The 22518-nt window shown below is 38.8% G+C and overlaps 2 protein-coding genes across 4 annotated transcripts; one reads left to right on the plus strand and one right to left on the minus strand.

The window, feature by feature from the left end:
* Window positions 1–720: 720 nt before the first annotated feature.
* Window positions 721–10008, minus strand: LOC124284023 (nucleoside diphosphate kinase 6-like). Of its 3 annotated transcripts, none has more exons than XM_046720061.1 (7): window positions 9779–10006; window positions 7989–8091; window positions 6171–6210; window positions 5292–5375; window positions 3391–3467; window positions 1053–1223; window positions 724–963 (listed from the first exon to the last, which is right to left on the minus strand). In XM_046720061.1, exons 1-6 carry the CDS (start codon window positions 9857–9859, stop codon window positions 1057–1059), a joined length of 552 nt encoding a protein of 183 aa, XP_046576017.1. In that variant the 5' UTR covers window positions 9860–10006; the 3' UTR covers window positions 724–963; window positions 1053–1056. The 3 variants fall into 3 exon arrangements, with proteins under 3 accessions (XP_046576018.1, XP_046576017.1, XP_046576015.1); XM_046720059.1 differs by having other exon boundaries at window positions 725–1033; window positions 1123–1223; XM_046720062.1 differs by lacking the exon at window positions 5292–5375 and having other exon boundaries at window positions 721–1033; window positions 1123–1223; window positions 9779–10008.
* A 167-nt stretch (window positions 10009–10175) lies between these two features.
* LOC124284022 (TM2 domain-containing protein CG10795-like) lies at window positions 10176–21244 on the plus strand. Its single transcript, XM_046720058.1, has 6 exons — window positions 10176–10406; window positions 11427–11506; window positions 12157–12253; window positions 13588–13679; window positions 19804–19877; window positions 20711–21244. The coding sequence occupies exons 1-6, from the start codon at window positions 10291–10293 to the stop codon at window positions 20825–20827; spliced, it is 576 nt and encodes a 191-aa protein (XP_046576014.1). The 5' UTR covers window positions 10176–10290; the 3' UTR covers window positions 20828–21244.
* Window positions 21245–22518: the final 1274 nt, after the last annotated feature.

The following is a 22518-nucleotide window of genomic DNA, read 5'->3' on the forward strand; positions in this document are numbered from 1 at the left end:
GATCAACAGCACGAGCATCAATATTCGCAATTGGGATACAATGACATGTGTCAACCAAGTCAGCAAGCCTGACCACCCAATCCCGTTAGTTGCCTCTTACGATAAGCTGGAACTTCACGGGTCCAATGGTTTGAGAGTGCTGCAGCAGACACTCACATGTATGTCATAATTGATTATAATCAAAGTGAGTCAAGCACAGAAAAACATCATGTCAGAAAAGAGACACTATGATGTACACATTCTATAGAGGATGTAATTTTTAATGCACATGATCATACAAGCTCTCATCACTCCTTGCAAAATCAAAACGACCCTCCAGTATCTGCACACGGGCATAACGGGTGGACATTTGTGTACTATATACCACTTTCAGCAATACCCAATATACATTATATTTCATCGTGAGAGACATCAAAAATGGGCTTCACATATTGTACTCATGTTGGCATTCGGACACAGTCTTCGGGTGACAATGGAATGCTTTAACCCCTAGGCTTCTCCAGTCAGATACATATTACATTTCATTATGTAACATAGAGACTGCTTACATGTGCTTTGGAGCAATAAATGGGAAAAGTCTTACTTGAATGAGATACAATCCAATACAAGCAAACACATCTGGCTTGCCTACACACCAACATACTTGTCATTTCACAGCTTGATCAGGACGGTGGGGTAGCCTAGTGGTTAAAGCGTTCGCTGGTCACGCCAAAGACCCGGGTTCGAATCCCCACATGGGTACAAAGTGTGAAGCCCATTTCTGGTGTCCCCCGCCGTGATGTTGCTTGAATATTGCTAAAAGCGGGGTAAAACCAAACTCAGTCAGTCAGTCAGTCACAGCTTGATCACTGTATTTCTTCATATAACCTGTGAAAATATCCTAACCCACATTCTCACACACACATTTCTTTATCACACCGCCATGGTAACAGGGGCTACAACAATTGGTTAACAGACTAGGATGTTATCAACTGATGGCATCAGATACATCTTGAAGGGAAACATGTTGACACAAGTCCTCGTCAAGGCTGACCTGTCTAACAGACTAGGATGTTATCAACTGATGGCATCAGATACATCTTGAAGGGAAACATGTTGACACAAGTCCTCGTCAAGGCTGACCTGTCGACTGAAGAAATGAGTTTCCTCAGTGTCATGCCACTTGCCAATGGAGAACTCAGGAAAGAAGAACTTGATTTCACGAGCGGCAGTTTCAGTGGAATCTGAAGTACAAGGGCCACAGTTAAAATAAAAGGTCAAGGCTGAAGTGTCTTCTCTCCACATTGAGTAGGGATGAGGATTTTACGACTGCTTAATTATATACAATGTATCTACTCAATTGCCTGCCAAAGTGGAACCTTTTTACTTAATCATTACATTAGATATAAACAGAGATCTGAGTGAGTGAGTGAGTTTGATTTTATGCTGCTTTTAGCAATATTCCAGCAATATCACGGCGGGGGACACCAGAAATGGGCTTCACACATTTTACCCATGAGGGGAATCAAACCCAGGCCTTTGGCGTGACGGGCAAACCCACTAGGCTACCCCCCGCCCCAACAGAGATCTGAATATTACCAAAGATTATATCATTACACAGAATAGATGAAATTTATCATCTTCATATGCAGTTTCATATATATACTGGATACTGGTGTGACAATAACTTTTGCTTCTAAACATATTTTACTTGGATATACCTCCTGCAAGGTTGTACCAAAATACATGTAATTCCTATCTAAACTCTAACCATTGAGGTACAGGTGAAGGCTTTGTGTAATAAACACACCGTACACAATTCAGTATTAATCAACCATTTTTGTTATCAAGATAATGTACATCTGAAGTTGTTAGAAAGGGGAACATATTGTTGTGTAGTTACATCATCCAGAGCTCCAGATAAGATTTACCTCATGTGGGTACTGTCCCACTGTATTTTTTTTTGGAGTGGGTATTATGAATTTTGAGTGTGTATTTCATTTTCCGTTACCCACCGCTTTCAAATATGTGCGTATTTCAGTCATTGTACTCACCTAAGTATTGTGTCATTGATTTAGTTTACTAAGCAGGTATGTTCTGCCTTATGTCATTCCTAATCAAAACCAACTTAAATATAATGGAAATGATTTCATAAAAAATCACTCATCCTATACTGACAGTACAACACTAGTCCTATACTAACAGTACAACTTGATAGCAATCAATGTCTTTTTCATTACGCAAGCGATTTTTATAAATATATTGCATACGCATTTGTTTTAACTTTTTGCGTATCTAACATTTTAAATGCGTAATTGGTACGCAACAATTATTTTTCAATGCGTAATTGGAAATTTTCTATGCATATTTTACCCGGATACGCAGCTTATCTGGACCTCTGATCATGCATGATGTTACGTGTGACTCATAGACTGTTTTCCCTCATATCAATCAGCATTCATAAATTCATAAGCACACACTGTCCAAAGCTTTGAAGATTTTACGACTACTTCAATAAATATGTATCAGTTATTGCCAAATTGAAATAGAGTTATGGAAAGTAAAGGTAACAGGACAACTCTTTATACATCTTAGCGCTGTTATCTGATCTGTATACAAGGCTGTATGTGCCAATACACATACAATTCTCATCATTCCCATCGTTGAACCTCCCACTGCTGCTACCATTTCACTGATGGTGACCTGTGAAGAATGGGTCTTCAGTAACTCATGCTTGTCAAAAGAGGCGACTAACGGGGTCGGGCGGTCAGACTCTCTGACTTGGTTGACACTTGTCATTGTATCCCAATTGTGTAGATCGATGCTCATGAAGCTGATCACTGGATTGCATGGTCCATATTATTGTGCAACCGCCACAATATAGCTGGAATACTGCTGAGTGTGGCATTAAATAACAAACCAACCAAACAGTCATTGATGGCACGGTTGTAGACTTGTGTGACCAGAACACGTTGCACTATTCAGTGTTGATCAATCATTTGTTAATCGAGATATTGTACTGCTGCAGTTCACAGCAAGCGAGTTCAATTGTGGCATATTTAGGCCTTCAAGCAATTTTGTGTGACAGCAGAATGCCACCAGAGCCCTGTTTTCTCACCACTATGTGTGAGTGAGTGAGTTTAGTTTTACGCCGCTTTTAGCAATATTCCAGCAATATCATGACGGGGGACACCAGAAATGGGCTTCACACATTGTACCCATGTGGGGAATCAAACCCGGGTCTTCAGCGTGATGAGCGAAAGCCTTAACCACTACACTACCCCACCACCCCTTCTCACCACTATGAAGGTCGCCATGATTATCTACCAGGCTTTAGTCTGCCCACACCTGTCCTGCACCCATCTTTCATCACCGTGATCTGGATCTAACACTACATACTTATATTCTCACCAGATCCATGTGTGCAGTTCCGAGTATCTGTCAATCCAAACCGACCACGGATTGTTTCTGGAGCTTCATGGATTGTCCTGATACAATACAGAAACAAATGCTACATTTCCATGGTTACAGCTTCACAGTCAGTGTTTTGGTGGGGGGACACCAGGTGATGTAGTAGCTCTTACTTTATATCATGTTTCAGGATACAGGCAGTCCTGACATTGACAATTAGTGGAAATATATTGTGGTCTTTGTGGAACCCGGTAATCAATGTTCAAATTAGATAGGAGTGATTATCTATGATTTCACTAAGTGCCTTGGCGAATTAGGAAAAAAATCTCGATATTGTTTGAAAGTGGGGAGGATTTTAACATCATTATTTTGGAGAATACTGCACTAAACAACAACCAACCATGTCACTGTATATAGAGGAATGCTGCTGATACTGCACTAAACAACAACCAACCAACCAGGCCATTATATATAGCAGGAATGCTGCTGATACTGTACTAAACAACAACCAACCAACCAGGCCATTATATATAGCAGGAATGCTGCTGATACTGCACTAAACAACAACCAACCAACCAGGCCATTATATATAGCAGGAATGCTGCTGATACTGCACTAAACAACAACCAACCAACCAGGCCAATGTATATAGCAGGAATACTGCTGATACTGTACACAATAACAACCAACCAACCGGCCATTATATATAGCAGGGATACTGCTGATACTGTACTAAACAACAACCAATCAACCAGGCCATTGTATATAGCAGGAATACTGCTGATACTGCACTAAACAACAACCAACCAATCAGGCCATTATATATAGCAGGGATACTGCTGATACTGCACTAAACAACAACCAATCAACCAGGCCATTGTATATAGCAGGAATACTGCTGATACTGCACTAAACAACAACCAACCAACCAGGCCATTGTATATAGCAGGAATACTGCTGATACTGTACTAAACAACAACCAACCAACCAGGCCATTGTATATAGCAGGGATACTGCTGATACTGTACTAAACAACAACCAACCAACCAGGCCATTGTATATAGCAGGGATACTGCTGATACTGTACTAAACAACAACCAACCAACCAGGCCATTGTATATAGCAGGGATACTGCTGATACTGTACACAATAACAACCAACCAACCAGGCCATTGTATATAGCAGGGATACTGCTGATACTGTACTAAACAACAACCAACCAACCAGGCCATTGTATATAGCAGGGATACTGCTGATACTGTACACAATAACAACCAACCAACCAGGCCATTGTATATAGCAGGGATACTGCTGATACTGTACTAAACAACAACCAACCAACCAGGCCATTGTATATAGCAGGGATACTGCTGATACTGTACTAAACAACAACCAACCAACCAGGCCATTGTATATAGCAGGAACACTGCTGATACTGTACACAATAACAACCAACCAACCGGCCATTGTATTTATCAGGAATACTGCTGATACTGCACTAAACAACAACAAAACCAACCAGGCCATTGTATATAGCAGGAATACTGCTGATACTGCACTAAACAACAACAAAACCAACCAGGCCATTGTATATAGCAGGAATACTGCTGATATTGCACTAAACAACAACCAACCAATCAACCAGGCCATTGTATATAGCAGGAATACTGCTGATACTGCACTAAACAACAACCAACCAACCAGGCCATTGTATATAGCAGGAATACTGCTGATACTGCACTAAACAACAACCAACCAACCAACCAGGCCATTGTATATAGCAGGAATACTGCTGATACTGCACTAAACAACACCCAACCAACCAGGTCATTGTATATAGCAGGAATACTGCTGATACTGCACTAAACAACCAATCAAAACCTGCTGTCTCTTGTCCTTACTTCAATACTTTAGTTGGGCCCATGATTCTCCTCCACTCAGGAATGGCATTTTCTCTGGCCAGTATGTGTGTCCATATCGGCCCACTGCAAATATACAGACACATCCATCCACTTTATAACACAAACTTAACAACTTTTTCAATAGCATTTTGTGTTTGTTTGGAATTAATTGTTACCGTTTCTGTTCATCTGTCAGCTCATATGAGTTAGCAGGGATGTTTTTTAAATGAATTTAGCACTACAACATCAGAACCATCAGCCATGTAAACTCTGTAGTCTGCAAGCCCAAGACCATCGATGTTCCATTTTGACAAACTAAACTCCAATGGGAGCTCTACCATTGCGCAGTTGAACTTGTGTGATTCTACCAATACATTATCCTAGCTCATTAACTAGTGGATTGATATGCATCACACATTTGAACCAACAAATCAAGAGACTTGATTTAAATGATGCCAACTGGACCTGAGTCAGTCCCCCTTTAAATGCTCAGTCCTATACAGTCCCAAGTAATCCATTGACCCATGAAAATCACCTCAAACATAAACAATCGATTTCTGATCTTGCATCTTTGCAAATATGTAAGATACACAGCATTTTGACATTTTGGGGTAAATCAGTGTTCCGCTGACTTCATTATTTATCGGACACTGTGTCTGGTGATCTAAAATTTTACCGGTCATGAATGAAATTTGTCGGTCATATCTTATTACCATTCTGTAAGTACTTCATTTCGCTTACCCATGATGTTTTTATTTTAATACAAGATTATTTACCGGACACGGTGTCCTGCTGGCTTTCAATTTACCGGTCCCCAACAAATTCTACCTGCGATATACAGGTATATACCGGAGAACGGAAACACTGGGTAATAATTACCTGCTCATGAAGGACACAAGACGGTTGAGAAAGAACTTTCCTGAAACACAATATCCAAATTCTTGAAACATTTACTGATACATAAAGAATGAACGTAAACATGATACATAAAGTCTGTGATACAAACATCTGAAAGTTACATTATTTTGTGAAGAACTTAGCATTAGTACATGGACAATTCACAGTTCAGGCTGAAAGTATTGTTATTACTTTTGCTGTGCATCATGAATAGGAGTCAGAAGCTTCTACAATGAGCACTGAAGAAATAAACCTAACTCCTAATCTGACTTAAATCAGATAACTGAGTGGTTCAAAGAGGAGCAACTATGCAGACACAACAACACTTCCCCTTCCATGCTAAGCTGGTAGTCATGGCATCACCTATAATGGGCTATTTCTGACCAGGTAATCCATGAGTGGATGAGTGAGTGAAAGTTGCTTAACATTGCTGGCAGCCAAATATCCAGCAAATAATTCAATCTGGACCAGGCAGAAAACACAAGTACCGATCCATGCCATCGGACATGATGACAACCAATCAACAAAACCAGAGGCTGACAAGTGTATTCAGTAGGGCAGACTAAAAAGATTGACAATCAGAAATATCATAAATAGAAAAATTATTTATGATTATCGACATGAAAACTGTGATATCGATAATATCATACATCAGTGTTTGTCATAGAATAAAGTTTTAATTTACTCTCACAATACACCAAGTTAGATTTTTATTCATAGGCTGCTTCTACATTATGTTCAGGACAATTTTGTTAGTAACTCATGCATGAACAGGGTTCGAAATACCCCATATACTAGTGTGCCATGGCACGGTAAATACAGAAATGGCACGGCTAAAAAATGTTCTCGGTGCCCTTTTGACATGCCTAATTTTTTAAGAGACATAACTCACATTTAGTCATTTAATCCCCAAAACAATTATTTTTTTCCAAATTGAATAATACCATACATATTTGAATGCTCATAAACCCATTTCTTAAACCCATTTAACAATAAATTTCAAATGATCATCATTATTGTCATTTATTCTAAAAACATGTGGGCATACTCGATTTCAGAAAGGCACACCTAAAATATTTGTCTGGTGCCCTAAGGCACACTTAGAAAAAATAGTATTTCTATCCCTGATGAACATGTCACCACTCACCTGTGATGTGGAATATATTCATTACTTTCAGACGATTTGGGAGGCATTTTTGCTCAAAGATCAGAGCTACAGATAACATTTTGGGTCATTGAGTTATGTACTTCCTTGTGTTCATCTCAATTGGGTATCCTAATTTTCCTTTGAGTAAACAAATAAATTGTACCCACCTCACACAAAATCAATTGGGTATTTTGCCATTTTCCATTGATTGTAAAAATATGATAAAGTTTAAATGTTATTTGTATTGGATCTGTAATATGAGAAACGGCAAGAAAGACATGCAAGTTGCCAAGTTCATGTGTTGAAATAGAACCTCTGAATATACCTCAGTTATTTTATCGATGCTCCGGTACGAAATCTATGAGTCAACATTTTTGTGCATACGCATGCAAGATCACATCTACTTGTACGCAATAGACTTAATACGAATTGAGTTTTCACATAAATATTTGCGTAATTTACGCAGATATGCAGCTTATCTGTACCTCTGCAGATACTTCACTGACTATTTATCTATAATTGATAGAGATTTACTTAACGATTATAGATCTCTTCGATCTATATCAGTAGTCAGGCCTAGTATTCAGTCTGACATTGTCTTTTGACAAGGAACCAATAATCTTCTTTGTTTAAGTTATAAGTTGTGTACTTGCCATCATGCTCCTTGTAAAATTCCTTTGCTCTTGTTGGTGATAAGATCAGCTTCTTTGATCTCACAAATAAAAATTCTTGCTGCAGGATTACTGAACGGATTTCCTACAATAACAAAATACATCTGGGAATTACATCACAGTCATACTTCTCATTCCCAAATTAAACTTTATTGTGATGTTTTTCAAAATCTTGTTTTGGGTAAGTTGAGGGCTTTACATCCTATTGAACAGTAATTCATTTATATCAAAGTTAGTGAGTGAGTGAGTTGGGTTTTATGCCGTTTTAAGCAATTTTCCAGCAATATCACATCGGGGGACACCAGAAATGGGCTTCACACATTGTACCCATGTGGGGAATCGAACAAGACAAGCGATCGCTTTAACCACAAGGCTACTCCACCGCCTCCATTTATATCAAAGAATATGGGAAAAAAAGGTCAAAGTGACAGTAATATACATGTTCACCACTTTGTCAGAATCCACAAACAAGTGGATGCAAGCCATTGCTAACAGTCAAAGAATTGTAACCAGATTGTATTTGGGTTTTGAACCAACACAGAGGATCTGGTCAAGGGGAAACAACTCTTCATGGCAAGGTGCAGTCCCTTATGCAGGATGCAGTTAATGTCAGCATCCCTTCTGTTAAGTTGTTTCACTGGATAATGACTAGAAGCTGCATACACTTGCCATACACACATATCAATATGTATCTCTTAAAACATGCTTAATGGATAGCCTGCACAGTCTGGTGAATAATGACAGATATTATGATTGTATATGGTGTGGAAGTACTGACAAGTTAACAACATTCTTATAAATAACAGCATACAAAATGACCAAAAGGGTTAAATACTACAGAGATAAAAAATATACCTCAAAGCCATAACACTGGGGTGGAAATAACCCATTGCCCGACATCCGAGTCCAGTGTTTTTTTCTGTCGGGCAAGCAAATTTGTATATCACACTGTACCGGTGTCCAGTTGACTTTCCAATGTTATTTATGTTGTTTATCTAAAAAATCAGCAAGAAAACGGTCGGTATAGTGGAAAAATTATCAGGGCAAGTAACTTTACATGTGCCACTGTACCGGAGTACAATATAAATGTTAAAGTAACGTTATTTCCACCCCTGATAACACGATGAAAAATGTCACTCTATTTATACATATATGGTTTGTTTATTGTATTTCAATATATGTCTCATAAAAAGAATGTAGACTGTTGGTTTGATACAATTATAATGGTCTAAACTCAAAAAATATACCTAAACACTACCAAGCGCAGGGTGAGGTCGACTGTCTTTATATTTACACCTCCAATAGTGAGTGGGTGAGTTTAGTTTTACGCCACACTCAGCAATATTCCAGCTATATGGCGGCGGTCTGTAAATAATCGAGTCTGTACCAGACAATATTCTAACCCGAACCTTCACGAGTCTACACCTCCAATAACACTTATTGGTCAGTAGTATATTTACTTAAGAACATAAGCACTTGTGAAACGTCAAGTGCATTTAAATGCAGTGCGTGTCCTGACCCTAAGAAACTTTTGAGGACAAAGATAGTAAAGATGAAATGAAGATGATAATGAAATTACGAAACTATGCCTGAGGTCAAAGGGAGTCCAGAAGAAAGGTAACAGAGAGGGCAGAGTTAGTCAAGGAAATTGAGGATTGTAGAGCATCAGCTATGTCAGTTAACGAGACGACAGGGAACCGTCCCAACTAAGAGGCGCCCTTGACAGCCGTGTCTGTGCATTAGATCTAAATGGGAGAAGAGTACTGATCAACCTTTAGAATGTGAGGTTGAGCTACAACATCGGGTTTCAGAATAGCTAGTGTGAGTTCCAGTTTTCTCAGGGCGCGCATCATACGTTGTTTACAACTCGTTATTATTTTTGTTCCTCAAACGGCATCCGAAGAACACTGTCATCGCCTTTTCTTCTTGACCACTTATCGTAAATCCCTCTTTCCAGGTTACTCGCGTGAAACCCGGAAGTAATATTCTCGCCGTTCTCTACAAGGACTACTTTCATGGATGCATGCAGAATAATACGCAATAGTGTACTCAACTTGTCATTTTCTAAATTATTGAGTTTGAACTGTATTTGTAGCATGTTTTCATTCGTTATTGTGGATTCATTTTCAGGTGTTATCATTGGTGGAATTGTCTTTATGAAGAGAACTATATTGCTTACGGTTTAACATCCGGCGGTGTTGTTTGGCTTCTCAATGTTTACCTCTCACAAATGACAGTTTCTTGACTCTTTTGTGTAAATTCAACAGCACTCGCACAGTTCCACATGTACCGACACCAGGTTATTCTCTCAATTGCAGTTGTGTTGTTATATTGTTTAAAAGATACATCAAGTGAGACTAAAACAGGAAAAACGCCCTGTGAAAACCTGCTGTTGGGACAGTATCCTTTATCATGATGCGACTGTGCGTTGGTGGTTTTAGTAGATACGCAGAAGTAATGTTCATGTCAGTTAACAACAAAACAGCAGGGATACAGTTCATCTAGTTCACTGAGATTTGGTTGAAGGATCCTAGGGACTGTTTATAATCTATTGCTATGATGAGGATTTTTATGTAGAAGCATATACAATGTGAATTATCCTCCATAAGTGTAATGACACAGTAAGTGATCCCCCTGCGTGTCATGTACAAGACACACACATCCCCCCTTAAATTCATCACACACACACACACCTACCCCAACCCTAAATTGTGAATGGTCCCTTAGTATGGATTGTCTGGTCCAGACCCCATTATTTACAGACTGCCGCCATATAGCTGGAATATTGCTGAGTGGAGCATAAAACAAAACTCATATTACTCACTCACGCTCTCTTAATCTCTAAAAATATATCATCGTGTTATGGGTTTTCAGACACTTAAGAACATTCGTGGTTGTCTCCATTATCGTATAGCATATTGTAAAAACATCACTAACTTATAAAAGAAAACTTTATCCTGAACGCAAGCGATCATTCAAGAATGTACAATGTCTATTTGACACAACACCCCTCGTTACCACCCAAGTGAACAAGAGTTGAAATAACTCTTGAGAGAAACAATTAAATTGAAGAGGAGCCCCAGTAAGATGGGACAATAGAGGAAGCCTAGACTTCCTTCATTTAGCATTTTTGTGTTTAGAGCATTACCAGGCAGTTATGGGCTGAAGGGAGAATAATTTAGTACAGGGAATGTGAGACAGCATAGCAATGTTCCTTATGGTTACTGTGGTATAAAATATAAATCCAATAATTTCTGTTAAATTATATTCAATTAAAATACTAGTATCTAAAGACTGGGTAATAGGCTCTTGGTTGGCTGTGAATAATGCTTTTGAACATTAAATGAACTGAAAATGATTCTGTCTGTTTTATCTTGTTCATGTTCAAGCCCAATGAATTATTTAACTTAACGTGTGAAGGTACCTATGTGACGATCCAGAGATAGACACTGAAACCCAGCAGGCAAAGGAATGTAACCCAGACAGCAGGACAGTTCAAGGTTGGTTCTTGAAGTCAAGCACCATGTAGTCTCATATAGTATTTAAGGTTTCTTTAGGCATTCTTTTCTACATCCATCTTCATATTCATCACTCTCCTTGTTATTATGGTTACAAGAAAGTAGATTATTGTAATAACAGTGTATGAAATAAGCCCCAAACCCAGCCAGACATCAGGGCTGGTAACTTCAAAATGTTACCAGCCCAAAATGGATTTAACCAGACCAAGCAATCCTAAAAAACATACTTAGATGGTTAGCTGTAAAGTTAGACCGTCCGTCCAAAATCTATCCCATCTCAGGCGGTCGGATGGGCCTTATTTCATATACTGGTAATAATACAGATATTTTACTTCATTTACTTTAATTCAGGAATATTTAGTTGTATTTGACATGTTTACTTTAACATACACACAACTGTACACAATACTCAAAGTTGTCAGGAAATTTCTCCCTTCCCTACATCTGAACATTTGATTGTGTTATGAATATTTTTAAGGATGCAGTGAAAGTTATGACGATGGATGTTGATTTATCCTTACAAGAACTATCTTTACAAAAGACTCAAGATTTTAGAAATTGTGCTCACAGTTTGATTCAGTAGGAACTTTTAAACACGTAAATTGAATTCTCCATAATCGTCTCTATTTCAGTGACCTGTCGGCCAGCTGCAGACATCACTTGTATTTATGATGGCAAAGAACATAACAGCAAAAACGGCTTCAAAAAGAATGTTCCATGCAAATGGACGTAAGTTATCTGAAGGTTCATCATTATTTCCTGCATCATTGTGAGGAGGGGGATAGAGTATGGTTTAAACATTCACTTGTTACACCAAAGATACAGTTTCATTATTTCCATGGGAATAACATGTGAAGCCCATTTCTAGTGTACCCCACCATGATATTGCTGGAATATTGCTAATAGCAACATAAAACCATACTCACTCTCCAGTGTTCATTCCAGCAGTTCTAAAACATTAGCCCATAGCTATCCAGCCCCCACTTATGTGGGTCATTTAGAAAATAATGTGGGTCATGTCAAATTGCTGTGACTTTTTAGCCATACACTAGTAGTTACTACTACTAGTATGACTTCACTTCCTTTTTTGAACTTTCAATCCAGGTTAGGTCAACAAGAGAAGCCATTTGTTTTCATATTACACCAATTTGAAGGTTTCACAAAATCATTCTAAACACGGGTTGAAAGTCATGAGCTGAGTTCAATATTTCAGAGTAATCAAAACTCATTTCGGCAAGAATAGGTGTATTGTTGTTTAGATAAGGGAAACAAACCTTTCACACTTTCCCACTAGACTAAAGGACCAGTGAGTGGACAATAATGTCTGTACTTCACTGGTCCAAAATAACATTCGTATCAATACAAAATTCACTGGCCACCAGGACCACTAAAAACTTATCATTTACTGGTCCTGATGAATTTTTACTAGCCAGGGACCACAGGACCAGCGTAAATTTCACACACTTAAGATGTACTGGAGTTTTACATGAGTTGCCAAGCGAAAACAAACTCTGATGCATTTCAGATTTACATTTATAGATGTTATTTACAAACCACCATCAAGTAGCTGGAATATTGCTGAGTATGATGTTAAAGAAACAAACATATTGTTAGAACATATTGTATTCTCAAAACAATGAAGACATACAGATATACAAGCATGGTCAGAGGTAGAGCCTCAGCTAAAGGTTTTTTGTCAAACTATGGATCATTATTCGCTATCACTGTGGACATGCACACTATCCAAGAGACATTCAACATCTGATTCTTCTCATATGATTAAAGTCATCTGTCATGTAACAATCTGTCTTTTTACTTATTTTGGGTCGTGTATACACGTACTCATGGAATACCTTTGTGTGAAATGTTTTACAGGACAGGGTAATAAAAAGAGGGTGAATTCCAGCTGCTGTCCTGTGTTTTGAAACTGTGCCTATGAGCATAATGATCCCTGCACCACTACCATGATTATAACTGTTACCATGACAATGACATGTGATCAATAAAGTTAGACATCACAATTGATGAAATGCGAATTTCAAACTTTTGTATTTCATTTTCAGAAATGGACACAAGTTTGAGACTGCCCTCCTGTTGTCCATATTCCTTGGGATGTTTGGTATTGACAGGTTTTACTTGGGCTACCCTGCTATAGGTAAGCAGAATCAAAAGTTAGGCCCCAGTCCATGATGGAACACTGAGGGCAGTGGTGGTTTTGTTCAGAATATGAATAATTCTTGGTTATGTAGGTAAACATGTGTTTCATTGTTTCTGAAACAGAACATTTTCATAAGCCATTCACAGAGATTTATTACTGATAATTTACCAGAATATTGGTATTGGGTGTTGCGCTAGTTGAATTGAAACTAAATTAACTAAATATGAAAAAGGTTCTATTCGGGTAACTAAACGCGACTCTCTTTGTTAAAGTGATGAAATGATTCAAGTAATAAATTATGGGGAACTGAACATGAATCTCTTTCAACAAATGCACATGGGGCAAAGAAACGTAATTTTATACCTTAAAGTCTATTATCTACTAGGGCTGCGCAATATAACGGTTTACCGGTACTTATCGGTTCAGACATGAAAACGATACGTATTGCGATACGCTGATCGAAAACCGGTATTTTGACTTGCATTCGGAAAACTTCGTAACACTCAGAAATCTTTGGACAATCGTTCAACCTGATCAAACGATTTGTGATGAGCTGTCACCTATATCAAGTAAGACCCAAACACAAGTGAGCCTGAATCTATGGTTTTGCACATGATCAACAACACATGGTCTGACCGCACAAGAAAAGCCATACTCCTCAGTTTTCCAAGGAACATGTTGCATTTACGTGGCCTGTTCCAACTGTCTGTCTCCAGACCATCGGGATATCTTGTTTACAGTTGAAAGTTCTCCTTAACAAGGTGCTTGAAACCACAGTAGATCCCATCTGTAAAGTATACATCAAATTTATTAAATACCTATGAAATTGATAAGACAGCTTCATATATGTGGACTATGTATTTTCTCTAAGTTTTATCAAATGTTTTGACTGTAGAGTCAATAGAAGTCATTAGACATTAGATCTGTGAAGATCCTTTGCCTAGATTTTCGAAGCTCTCTAATCGCTAAGATAGTCATAAGTGCTATACATTAACATTACTATCTTAGGCCCTGGTCTTCAGCAACCCATGCTTGTCGTAAGAGATGACTTACAGAATCAGGTGGTCAGGCTCGCTGGCTTGGTTGATGCATGTCATCGTCACCTAGTTGTGTAGATCAGTGCTCATGGTGTCAACCACTGGATGGTCTATTTACAAACCATCGTCATATAGCTGGAATATTGCTGAGTGCAGCATTATACAATAAACACACAAACAATCATTAGACATTATAAACACTTTAGATAATATAGGACTCAATTTATCAGTTACATCATGTACCAATGAAATTTAATATTGAAAAGAGCGACCAAATCTTATGTCTGCATAAGTGTATGTAAAAAGAATTCAAAGTTTGTGTTTAACAAACCTTTAACTAAACATTTACACATAGCAACAATCTTTGAACTCAAACAACACCTCTAAGCTTGTATACCATTCAACACCAATAAATCTTTTTATGGGTAATCAGTTATGCTTTCTTGGGTTTGATGTCTCAAACTGTGAATGCTTCAAGATGTTCCTGTTATTTGTAATACCACTTACCAATTCTTCATTTCTTCATGACACAGTCATCAGAGTTGTGAGATTTCTATTAATTTAGATTGGTTTCTGCATCTGTCATGTCAATTTTTTAACTTTGATAATTTATCAATGTTAATGTTGAAAGTTATCTCAGTTTAGATATTGCCCCATATTTAAGAAATTGTTTAACAAAATTTACATGTGGTAAATTTAAACTTAGCTCTGAGACCGGTAGATATAACAATGTTCCTTATGATTCAAGATTATGTCCTTTTTGCCACAAAATTAATAACAATTTAATTGAAGATGAAATACATGTTGTACTTTATTGTAAAGCCTACATAGATATAAGGAATAAGTTTCTGGATAAATATTTGAAACATACTAATTTTTAAACTTATCCTATCTCACGGTATGCACCTCTCCTCTTCTTCTACGACCATGTGTGGAAACGTGCTGTAGGCTAAGTTGAATCAAATCTTACTGGCCTCTGACCACCTGACCTCTGCCTCCAGTCCGATATCAGCACCTGTCAATCATCTCAATAAGCGTGCAGATCGCTCAGGTGATCACGTGACGACCTGTGCCTGTCAGTGTCATTCTCTTTCTTGTCGCTATGTAGTGTGGACAGGTGCTTGTCTCAAAGAAAGTTTGATTGTGATTCATCATGGGTAAATTGAATCCTAATGGTTCTAAGAAGCGCAAACATTGTGACAATTGTAACAGTTATTTCTTGGCGGCAGATCCACATGCTTTATGTGTAGATTGTTTAGGTCGTTATGATTGGTCTCATCGCTGCACTTTTTGTGCTGGCCTCGACGACGATGCTTTCTCTGAATATCGTCGGGTAGCTTGTAGACGCATGTCAGATAGGGACCGTCATAAAACATCTGAGGGTCCGTCTTCGTCTAAACGTCCTAAGGCAGAACGCCGTAAGAAAACTGCGGTTCAACGTTCAAAGTCCCCGTCTCCCAAGGAGGATTTCCAAGAGGAGGTGTCTGATTCTTACCTCAGTGAAAATCTGCGTCGACTTTTCCGTCCGCATGCATCCAGCCCTATCACATTAGAGGACTCCTCACCACCTAAGGTTGTCGTTTTATCTACATCTGCTGTTCAACCCCGTCCGTCATCGGTGGTGACTGTACCCCAGCACCCCTATGTTCCTTCGGTGGGAGTTTCTTATGCGGCACTTGGTGTGGTTCCTAACATTACCTCCCAAGCGACGCTTACTTTCAGATCGGCGCTTTCCACTTTGGTGGTTGGTTCTGCATCGACTACCCAATCGATGCTTGTTTCTAATGTGACACTTTGTTCTGGTACAGTGGATAGTTTCGGTTCGGCGCTTTCTCATCCTCCGGTGGGGTCTGTAAGTTTGCCGATGATTCCCAGTGCGACCCTTTCCACATCTATCCCTTATTCTGAACCATTTGGTTACGGACCACCGCTTTATTCTAGTGTGTCGTTTACCTCCGAAGCATCGCTTACATCGGGACAGGTGCCTGTTTGCAGAGCGCCGCTTGGTCCTGATTCAGCGCTTTCGTTCAGATCACCGTTTGCTCCCGGATCCGCGCTTACTCACAGTGCTTCCGTTTCGACACTTAGTCATAGTGTATCCAATTCGGCGCTTACTCACAGGGCGTTGGGTTGAGCGTTTTCTCACAGTGCATTCGGTTCGGCGCTTGCTCTCAGTACGTCGGGTTCAGCGCCTACTCCCAGTGTTTCTGGTTCCGCGCTTGGTACATTCAGTTCAGCTCTTGCTTTCAATGCATCGCTTGCTACCCGCTCGGCGCTTGTTTCTTCTGCTCTATCATATATATGAATGTATTTTGGGCCAGTGGCCTATTACTGAATAAAATGTATGTATGTATGTATGTATGTATGTATGTATGTATGTATGTATGTATGTCTGTCTGTCTGTCTGTCTGTCTGTCTGTCTGTCTGTCTGTCTGTCTAATAACACTTACCAATTCTTCATTTCTTCATGACAGTCATCACAGGTGTGAGACTGGTTTCTACATCAATCTTTTAACTTTGATAATTCATTTGAGTGCAACCTTCTTTTGTCTGGTGCAACCAGGTTTTCATGTCCACAAGCACCAGGTGCTTTGGTTGGCAATGGTTAAAATACTGTCAAATACTGATGTGTCAAAGTTAAAGGGACCTTAGAAAATTATTCAAGTAATCCAAGGTTCAATACAACCAAAAATGATGAATCTAGAAGGAATACTCAGGACACGAGCTTTGCTTTGAACTTTGTATGATCAACCATCGAAGTTTGACACAATGGTGTTTGCCTGTAGTAGATGATTTCCTTTTCTGTTTCATGAATGAGCCTCCTCAAAGTCTATTGAAATCATCCCTCCCCACCCCCGTCCTCCCTTAAGTAAAAAGTGAAAATGTGCTGTATACAAACAAATCTTGTTTGCAGAATTGTTACACAGTTAAATATTTCTAAATATACAATTAATTTGAAACAAAACAAAATGAACAATATCCTTGCACAATATATATTCCAGCTAATATCACATATGCAGCCTAATTATACTCCCACAAATCATTTGTTTAATGAACTGTAATTAACAATTCTTTAAGGACAGTTGTGACCCTTTTGACATGTGTCATATACTTTTTTATTTCCAATTATTAAATAATGGACCCAGTATGACCATTTTCATATCCAGTGTACAGTTTGACATACTTGAAAATTGTCTTAAATATTAAAACCTAACTGGTCAGGCCTTACTGACTGAAAGATAAAATGCTAAACCTGTTTGGGAAACAATATATACTGTAAGCCATTAAAAACGCAATTTGACATTCATACTTTCTTTACTCACACCAATTTCAACATATATAAACCTAACTGGCAGATATGTTTTAAGTGAACATCTGTGAATAATTTCATCTGAAAATGGCCAGTCAACAACAACATCAGTGACGCAACAACGACATCAAACAAAGGAGGGGTCACTTGCAGTCAATATCATGTGTGTCCACCGTGCGCTGCAAGACATGCTCGCAGTCTTTGGGGCATTGAAAGACACACATTTCTTAGGAACAGGTGTTGGATGGTCTGCAGCCTCTGATGGTCTGTGGTCTGATCATGACACCACCCCCTCCAAAACGATCATGTTCAAGGACACAGTTTGGCGCAAGTCTTTCTCCTTTACGTTGATAAATCTGTTGACGTCCATCTGCAAAGGATAAGTTAAACCTGGATTCATCTGACAAAATGACATCTGGCCATGTCCTGTTGCCAAGATTGGCCCCATTTGCTGCCCATCGCTGTCTGGCAAGTCTGTGGCGATGCAATAAGGTTGGACCACGGTACGGGTGACGACACCGGATGTTGAAGACAGCAAGGTGTCCTTGCACCTTTTGGGCGCTGAAATGACGTTGACTTGTCCCAATTGTCCTCCTTGCCTCATCATCAGCTGTTTGGAACCGATTTCGCAAGTGTGAAACTCGGATATTGCGGTTTTGTCGAGCTGTTATCACAGGTTGATCACCAGGTCGCGGACGATCAGCAACACTTCCGGTAGCCCGAAAACGTTGTCTGAGTCGACTTACAGTGGATGGATGCACATTAAAGTGCCTGGCAATCATCACATCTGAAGCACCTTGGCTGACCATACCGATAACCTGATTCCTTTCGTCTTGTATCAAGTGTGGCATTTTCTCAAAGTGATTGAGTTCCACAATTCCTTGTGCTTTAACAGGGCCTGGGTGCAGGTAATGCATGTGCACAACGTGTTTCATGAATGTGGTTGTGTTTACGAGAAATGTCAAAGGTTCAGTTTTAAGTATCAAAGTTCATGTGAGAGGAATGCTCCGGGACTCGAACTCGAAATGGGCCAGAATAACAGCCTTTTATCCCTACATTCTCTGTATCGCAGGCAAAAATCTTCAATAAACCTTTTGTGAGTTTCAGGACAACAAATACCAATTGAGTTTTTAATGGCTTACAGTATATGTTTGACGTGACTAACAGTTGAGTAAGATAACAGCTTATTGGATACACTTTCTTCTGCTCTCTTACAATGGAAATTTTAGCCTGAAATACCCATGTATACCTTTCAGAACATGAAGATGCTACATTATCAGAAACAGGAATTTGAAGGCACAATGTCACACATTTTCGACAATGTTTTGCCTATGTTATATATATTGGGGCATATGCACTCACTTTAGGTTTCTATTGATGCAATAAAAGACTTATTATCCCTTACGACTTGCCTGAAATCGATAATTGAAACTTCGAGGCGAACAGCTTCCAAACACAACACACACGCTGCACGTAGGATATTCATAAAGAGCGCTCCAAGGGACATAACTGTATGGGGTTCGCTTGAAATACTGTTCAGCTGGTAGAGGGCACGAGAGTCGATTAAATGCAACGTTGCATTAATTCATTCAAACTTTTTAATTTAATACTGTAATCTGAATACGTAATTGTTTTTTTAAAATAAATTATATGGTGGCTTCCCAGAGGGCTAGTATGTTCGTAGTATTGAGAGATATGCATTATTCAATTTCAGATAAGTGTGGTGTGATATAGTGCCTTTAAAAAATCTTTGAGACTTGTTGATGCATTCCAGGTTTGGTGAAGTTTGCCACGCTAGGGTTCATGTTCCTGGGTCAGCTGATCGACATTCTGCTCATAGCAACACAGGTAAGTCCACGGAATGAGGAGACTTGCAGAGGAAAATATAGTTTTCCTTGATGACTACATAGCTACAGCATATTACGCATGTTAGGAGAAACAGAAAACTTTGTTCCATGTCATTTCCACTACAGGGTCGTAAGAACACAAGAAAGTCCATAATGTGAGATAGGATAAATAAAATATATGTACAATTCTATAGTTGAAATTTTCAAATATCTTAATTTGGGAATTATTTGTTAACTAATGTTAGTAAGTAGCTGTCGTCTTACAAATACTGAATGTTGTGAGTGTTGTCCTACCTACATTTTCAACATCTCTTCTCTAAATGTTTGTTAGTGGAATACATATTGACAAATAATACTAGGAAAAACCAAGTTGTATCAAGAATGAGCAAAGTGTTAGCATGGTAAAGTCGCCAGACAATAGCAGCTGACCAGCTGACTTGGATGACACATGTCATTGTATCCCAATTGCGTAGATCGATGCTCATGCTGTTGATCACCGGATTGTCTGGTCCAGACTCGATTATTTACAGACAGCCGCCATATAGCTGGAATATTGCTGAGTGCAGTGTAAAACTCTGTGAAGACCTCAAGTCTATAGAGTGTCTTATCTCTCAAACTCAATAATCATATTTACAACTATATTGACGTTTTGTGTTTTAGTTATTGTTTTATTTATTTCATGAGAGTGGACACATTATTTATACATTATAATACCAATATATAAGACTTAAGCCTTAATCATTTAATGTAAATTCATTTTTGTTGCAAAAATGTATTTGAACGTGTGCTGTATATCAGGCTTAATAGTGACCACATCGATGTGTGTGTTTGCAGGTAGTGAAGCCCTCGGACGGGTCAGAGTACGTGATAGACTACTATGGTGCAGCAACGACGCGGGTGATGATGGACAATGAAACACGGCTCCGTGTACAGATAGATGGAGGTTTATGATAGGAGACCTCTAAAACACTGCTGACAAGTCCCTCCCTGCTTCATACTTGCAGTATGGTCTTCAGAGTGAAGAAATGTTAAAATCTGCTCAGTTACTGTATTTCCAGAATGAAAAGCCTAGGATGTCAGTTTCTTTCTACCATAGGCCTCAACCCATATTAGTGTGTCCTCTTATTATAAACTCGGTCTTTAATTGTTTTGTATCTGGAATTAGAAAGATAGATAGAGAGGATGGAAAGGTCATCTTTGACATTGATAAATGATGGTATTTAATGTAAGAGAAGTCATTGGATGTAAATGACCAGGGCTCACTTCCACAAAGCGATATTAGTGGTAAGACCATCTTAAGTCTATGTTAGAGTATAGGACTTATGATCATCATAGTGGTAAGACCATCTTAAGTCTATGTTAGAGTATAGGACTTATGATGATCATAGTGCTAAGACCATCATAAGTCTATGTTAGAGTATAGGACTTATGATCATCATAGTGGTAAGACCATCTTAAGTCTATGTTAGAGTATAGGACTTATGATGATCATTGTGCTAAGACCATCTTAAGTCTATGTTAGAGTATAGGACTTATGATCATCATAGTGCTAACACCATCTTAAGTCTATGTTAGAGTATAGGACTTATGATGATCATAGTGGTAAGACCATCTTAAGTCTATGTTAGAGTATAGGACTTATGATGATCATAGTGGTAAGACCATCATAAGTCTATGTTAGAGTATAGGACTTATGATCATCATAGTGGTAAGACCATCTTAAGTCTATGTTAGAGTATAGGACTTATGATCATCATAGTGGTAAGACCATCTTAAGTCTATGTTAGAGTATAGGACTTATGATCATCATAGTGGTAAGACCATCTTAAGTCTATGTTAGAGTATAGGACTTATGATGATCATAGTGGTAAGACCATCATAAGTCTATGTTAGAGTATAGGACTTATGATCATCATAGTGCTAAGATCACTTTGTAAAAGGGAGCCTAGGCCCTTATAACTCCAGCTGTCCTTACACTGACACATGGCTCTTTCTAGAATTTGTCCCTTTAGGGGCATCTGCTCTTGCTTGCAGCCATCCTTTCCTAGAGATCAGGCTCTTTATAAAGATGAAGCTTCTTATTGAGATCAGTTGTTTATACAGGTCAGGCTGTTCATATACAGATCAATCTCTACATGATATAGAGATCGGTGCCTTAAAGAAATCAGGTTGGTCCTTTATAGAGATCTGAAGCTATACAGAGGCTGGCTCTTTATAGAGATCAGACACTCTATAGACTTGAGGTCTTCATAGAGGTTGGCAGTTTATAAATGTCCATTCTTTACAGAGATCAGGCTGCTTTGAGGTCAGTTCTCCAAACAGATCATACTCCTTATTCCAATCAGACTCATCATTAAGATCAGGCTCCTTATAGAGGTTGTCTCCTTATAGAGATAAGGCTCTTCTTTAAGGTCAGTTTCTTCTTGAGGTTAGGCTGCTATAGACATCAGGCTCTTGTTATGGGTCAGCTCATTTTCAAACTATTCAACTCTTGTTTGAGGAAATACAGAAGAAGTAGCAATACCACTAGTGACAAGGTAGTGTTACTACCTCTCAGGTGCCACCTAGCTGATAATGTCTCATTGTACATTGCTGTGACAATTCCATGCCAATTAGCACTTGGTATGCCTGGTACTAGGTCA

The sequence above is a fragment of the Haliotis rubra genome, unplaced genomic scaffold, assembly GCF_003918875.1.
Source record: "Haliotis rubra isolate DU_JTF1 unplaced genomic scaffold, ASM391887v1 Scf328, whole genome shotgun sequence".
Classification (NCBI taxonomy): domain Eukaryota; kingdom Metazoa; phylum Mollusca; class Gastropoda; order Lepetellida; family Haliotidae; genus Haliotis; species Haliotis rubra.